This window comes from Pygoscelis adeliae, unplaced genomic scaffold, assembly GCF_000699105.1.
Source record: "Pygoscelis adeliae isolate BGI_AS28 unplaced genomic scaffold, ASM69910v1 Scaffold38, whole genome shotgun sequence".
Taxonomy (NCBI): domain Eukaryota; kingdom Metazoa; phylum Chordata; class Aves; order Sphenisciformes; family Spheniscidae; genus Pygoscelis; species Pygoscelis adeliae.
In genome coordinates, this window is record NW_008825614.1 from 20,841,257 (window position 1) to 20,847,534 (window position 6,278).

The 6,278-nt window shown below is 36.9% G+C and overlaps 1 protein-coding gene across 1 annotated transcript in view; it reads left to right on the forward strand.

Moving 5' to 3' along the window:
- Positions 1 to 6,278, forward strand: part of LOC103924545 (receptor-type tyrosine-protein phosphatase mu-like) — a 323,454-nt gene that overhangs the window by 150,607 nt on the left and 166,569 nt on the right. Inside the window, exons 7-8 of the mRNA XM_009333074.1 lie at positions 407 to 715; positions 3,886 to 3,995. Coding sequence (XP_009331349.1) covers positions 407 to 715; positions 3,886 to 3,995 — 419 coding nt within the window. The remainder of the gene's footprint in view (positions 1 to 406; positions 716 to 3,885; positions 3,996 to 6,278) is intronic.

Consider the following 6,278-nt stretch of genomic DNA (forward strand, 5'->3'; position numbering starts at 1 on the left):
TTTTAGCTACTTGTTTTGTGAAAGTTTTTGCTCTAAAATTGTGAACACAAACTAATTTTTTTTTTTTTAAATTGGACATATCTTTTGCAAGCAACGGATAGGTACAGAAGTAAGCATCATTTAAACTGTATCGTGCAGTTTGAGTTTAAGCATAAAAACTTTCTGGTATTTTGTTTGCTCTTCATTTTTCATCAAAGACACTTCTCTCTCCTTTTCTCACTGTTTTTTTTTCCTGATTTTTCAGAGACCTTTTATTGTCATTTGCACTATGAGAGCTAAAGCAATGAATTTCTGTTTCTGCTTATATGTCATATTTATAGAACTGTATAACTTCTTATTACTCATGTTACTTACTATTATGATATGAATAAATAATCATACCAAAATTATGTTGGTAATTTTGCAGATCCAATGCGTGGGCCACGAAAACTAGAGGTTGTGGAGATCAAATCTAGACAAATCACTATTTGCTGGGAACCATTTGGATATAATGTCACACGTTGCCATCGATACAACCTCACAGTCCATTACCGCTACCAGGCTGGAGGACAAGAGCAAGTGAGAGAAGAAGTAAGCTGGGATACAGAAAGTTCACATCCCCAGCACACAATTACTAATCTATCACCATACACAAATGTCAGCATCAAATTAGTACTAATGAATCCTGAAGGACGAAAAGAAAGCCAAGAACTTGTAGTACAAACTGATGAAGATGGTAAGTTTTTGTATTTACATATATGTATGCATTGTACATGCATACTACCTGATAGTCAATATGCTTTTCTCTATAAGTGTATGTTTTACTTTCACTAAAATCTGTAACAGATTTTCCACCAACTTCAGCAATTTTAAGACAGTAAAGGGTCCGTTAAAACTGTTATAATGATCTTTTACATAACCGATAACATCACACATCATTTAATCATTTCTTCATTAAACTCATAACTTGTGCTTGAACTATGTCCTGCCTCTTAAAAGTTCCAGTGTCAGTTTGAAGAAATTTCAGGTGATTGTCCACAGTGTCCTCATGTAAGCTTTTCTACTGAGTGATATGCTCAACATCAAATATTTGTTCTTGATTTGCGCTTTCAATTTATCTAGCTTTGGCTTTCCAACCACTGGACGCTGTTAGTTGCTTATTCAGACAATAGATTCCACATACAGACATTCAAATGTATAGATATTCCCTTCCTTTTAGTAATTTTCGGCTAACATGGGGTTTTCAGATCTCATTTTTTTATTTTGAGCAATAACATAATTTGTGAGTGTCTTTTTTGAAGCATAGACATCAGAATTGGCTACTGTCTCTCTGTAATGCTCTAGTAATACTGCATGAAAAGGTTATACTATCCTCCTAAGTTCTCTGTGATATTATTGTGATTATACATGCAGAGAGTTTACTGGAGCTCTGTTAGCTACAATACCAAAATGAGACTTCCTTGTTGAATTGATCATGCACCAGGAATCAGTTTCGCCTTTCCAGAACACTCTGTGCTGAGGTATAGCCCCTAAGGGTCCTCTACAAGTGTACCTTAGTTTTTTTGACCTTGCTTTTAGCCATTTTAAAATGCATACTGTTCAAAGAAACATTATCAAATGACAGGAATTGCTTTATGTAACACATCTGTCCTCCTCCCATTTTTATCGTCTGCAATCTGAACAGAAATGGCTTTGTATTTTCTTCCAGATCAATGATAGATTTACTGCAAATACGTTGGAAAGATTTCTAGAAAAAACTTCAGCAATGATGAGTTCGTCTTATAATAAATACTTGAAGTCTGTCATTTAAACCTATTAAATCATTTAATACGTGCTGTATTGGTTTTGTGTAGTACTAATTTCTAGTCAAAATATACGAGGGAATAAATTAAACAATTTAGGAGTGTATAGTTGCTACTGCAACAGATTTGACACAGTATAGCTAACAAAAAAATTGTTTAATTAGAATTAATTTTGCTGTCATCCTCTAATTTTGATTCGTTTCAATTGTAGGATGACAAAGCTAAAGACCTTATTCTTATCTGGGCCATTTATGTATCTTCTCTAAAATTTTTCATAATATTTTCTTATTGCTGACCCTCTGGAACTTTATATTATTCCAAGACCTATTAAAAATCAACATCTGTGGTTGAGAGAATACCTTGGACAAAAATTACAACTTTTTAGTATACCATACACTTTCAGTAAGGTACATAAATCTGCATATAACACAACAGAGTATACTGACCCAAATAATCATCATAATTTTTTGATTCACAGAATCGTGTAGGTTGCAAGGGACCTCCAGAGCTCATTTAGTCCAACCTTTTGCTCAGAGCAGGTCGAGTGAGAGCAGATTGCTCAAGGTCTTGTACAGCTGAGTTTTGACTGTCTCCAAAGATGGATATCCCACAAGTTCTCTAGGTAACCTCTGCCAGTGTTTGACCTCCCTTATGGCATAACTGCCCTTACGGCCTTCAGATAATTTTAGAGGGTTACCACAGTGTTTTGCTGTACTTCCAACTTACACGATTTAATTCCTCTCCCTTTAGACATAAATCATTAACCCCATGATTCCAAATGAGCTTTACCAGTTCTCTTCTACTTGGAAGCAAGGTTAGCGCCCAGACATAAAGTTGCCCTAAGGGCATAATCTTACTGGTCCATACAGGACTGGTAAACCAGTTCAGAAACCATCACCTATGTCCTTGGAGCTTCCCCTTGGTAGAGCAAGGGACTCTGTGGAGAGCTATGGAGAGGTGATTATGAAGTCTCAAACCGTGTACCCTTGCAGACCAACAGCATGGAGGTGGAGGAGGAGGATAGTGCTCTACCAGACCTAGCAACGGAAAGGAGTCACCAGATGGCTTGCTTTCAGATCTTCCTATTCTTTAATCATTCACGTAAATCTCAGTAAGGGGTCTGAGAAGTTAATTCAACCACTGCAGCAAGTGGTTTCCACCTTCTTTCTTCAGCATGTGGAAAATGTTGTGTATCTTCTTACTGGATTTTCACATACAGTTTGTGGAAAAGTGCTAACCAATCAATGCCTGTTGCCTTGCAACAGTCCTGTGTGCATTTTTCAGGACTTTCTTTTCACAACAAGTGTTGTTACAAAAATATAATTGCAGATACTGGTCCTTGTGCTTGTTTACACATCTCCTTCTTTGAAAACTGCATTGAGGTTGGCTCAGGGATAAAGTAATTGTTGCAGAACAAACAGGAAACAGAAGTAGATACCTGAGAGCGGTTGACATCTTTTATCAGAACCTTCTGACATCCCTGACTCTTCAGAGGTCATTCTCATAAATTAAGAGACTTTAAGAAAAATGAATAATGTCAGATATTCAGTTTGGCTGCTTCATAATTTCCTTATGTTCACCCTGTTGTAGGTCTTCAGGCCTAATGTCAGTGAGCATTGCTGTTCTATGCAACATGTGGCTCGTCTTTCCAAGCTAACCATTCTAGTTCAGTCTGTTGAAACTATACCTTGTTACTTCAATGCTTGTCCATTTTCATATATTGATATGTTTTTCACTATGGGACAGTAACACTATTGATAAGTAGGTATCACAAATAGGTTTTATTTACAATAATTTATATTCCAGATATCGCCTAATTCTTTATAAAAAGATGATTTGTCCTTTTCTTTCATCAATAGTGTTTTACGGAAAAAGTGCGATGCTCACTAATTCCTTCTTACACTGAAGGTGACACATATGTTTCCTTAATGGCACTATCTTGTAAAATAAATCCTTCTCCTCCTGAGCTACCCTGGCCTTTGCTTCAGTCTTGGGGAAATAATAGTGGGATGGTTTTATGCCTCAACAGTGCAAATATTAAGCAGAGTGTCTCCTCCTGAAATTTTTCTCAAAACAGCATTTTTTTCCTTTTTTTATCCTTTAGTCCCGAGTGCTGTGCCACTTGAATCCATTCAAGGCAGTACCTTTGAAGAGAAGATTTTTCTTCAATGGAGAGAGCCAGTGCAAACATATGGTGTGATTACTTTGTATGAGGTACCTAGCATTTTGCCATGTTTTAATTCTTATGTATAGTTTTGATTTTCAAAAGTGCATAGTTAGTAAGAATTTTTTTTTCCAGTTTATGTAAAATGAATCTTCTTTTTGAAGATAGTAGCACTTACAAAGTAATAAAGTCAAATATATAATGTAGGAGTGAATTATGCAGGACCCAAAATGTCCCTGGGTTATCAGCTTTAAGAAAACTGCTATTTTTAGAATCGTGTGACACAGCATTCTCTCTAGTAATGTGGATCAAATATTTAAAAGATAGAAAGACAGATCTTAGTGAATTTTTAAAAAGTAGGAGACATAACACAGTGGTGACAGTCAACATCACATTTAGATAAGACTCATTACAGGAAGCCTATTGTAATAGAAACAAGCAGGCATAATTAAAAAAATCTAGTATTTTTTAAATGCAAATTCAACAAAATTATATGTTGCTAGATGTCTAAAAATCGCTGCTTTTCCTCATGTAGAACCTTTGCCTGAATACCTTTTAGAAAAATTGACAAAAGACTGCACAGATTAAGCTGTCAGACAGTAATCACTGTTAAGCTTCTTACCTGACCTCACTACAAAATTGGTATTGAAATGCTTTGTTTAAAAAAAAAAACACCTAAATGAGATACGGTGTAAAAGAAAAGTTAAATTGAATGGTAACCTATTGATACTGTTTTGAAAACTATTTTATTGTAAGAGGATAAAATGTTATGAAAAAGTATGAATTGATCTTTTATAAAGCTAACTACTTTCTAGCTAGTTCAACAGCTGCCTATCTTCAGGGATCAGAATGTTTTAGTTAATATGTTAATGTGTTTATTGATGTTAGGCTTTATGCACATAGAAACACACAGTGGTGAATCATCTTTCTACTTACAAACATGCATGCGTGTCTAATTACATTGCTGAGGAGTATATGCACTATATACATGCAGTTCATTCTTAAATGTATATACATACATAACTCCATCAGCTGTAATGGGAGTTGTGCGGGTGTATTCAGAGATGGAAAAGAATAGCTTGGCCAGACTTTCTAAGGTAGTCAAGACTGTGCAAGTCTCTGAACACCCAAAGAATGTAGCATTCCAACTGTGAAGAGAATATTGAAAAGAAAAGAAAATACTAATATTTCATTATACTGTTTATCTAATACATCTCAAAGCAGACGGGGGAGCAAGGCAACCAGTTAAATCAGAAACTTCATTTAATTAATTTTTAAGTAAAAGACACCAGCAGACTAATGCAACCAAAACTTCTCTTGTTTTAAAGATGCCAACTCAGTCCAGTCAGGTGGCTGAATATGAACAGACACCTAGTTGCTGAAAGCTTGTTTGTCAATACTTTTTCTGCCCTGAAGTTTGCTTATTAGCCTGAAATGTCTCACAAAGTTCTTATAAATATGACTGGTAAACTACCTGGAGGCCAACAAATATACAGTGAATCACAGGGACATTTTACCTGTATACTTCAGGTGAAATATAGAAGTGTACTTCAGGTATGTTTTAGCTAACTGAAGTAGCTCACAGGATAAGATCCAGACCAGTTAGATGACATTTAGGTATCTGTGTTTTATAGGTTGATGTAGACTATCCATGATGTCTCAGTAGGCACCTCTCTGGCTGATCGTTGTGCTGTCAAGTTAGTGCATCCAGCACAACTCCAAATCACCCACGCTTGAGAAGTGAGGCGTCTAGCTCCTGCCTACGCCTCGTTGCAAGCCAAAGCTTAGACAAAGCTTAGATGTACACATCTAAGCCTTGGCTGTGTGTACATCAATAATTCTGATCTAAAAAACATAGCCACTAAAGCTGCTCTTATACAAACGTATGCTGTATTTGGTATGTTCATGAAAACTATGGTACTCATGGCATTCACCTTTCAGAGAATGGCCTAGCAGATGAGCAGTAACCTCATAAGGGGGAGGCCTGGGTAGGGGACATTTCAGCGTGAGGGATTCCCCAGTTCATGATAATCTGCCTGCAGGGGCGTGACTCAAGCACAGAGCCACAGCGAGGGGTGAATGCTCCTTCCATTCACCTGTCACCCGCCGTGGGGCTGTACACAACCAGGGGTGAAAGAATTGTAGTGCCAGGAGGAAAACAAGTATGAGAGTGCAGGGTACTTTAGTCTAGAGTTGCAGACACACAGCTTGGGTGAGGCAAAACTGCAAGTATGTAAGCCTGAGTCAGACCTAGGAACAAGTTTGATCTTTCTAGAGCAAACTCTTCAGCTGGTGGCCGTTTTTTATAGGGGCAGCCTTAAGACTACAAGCTG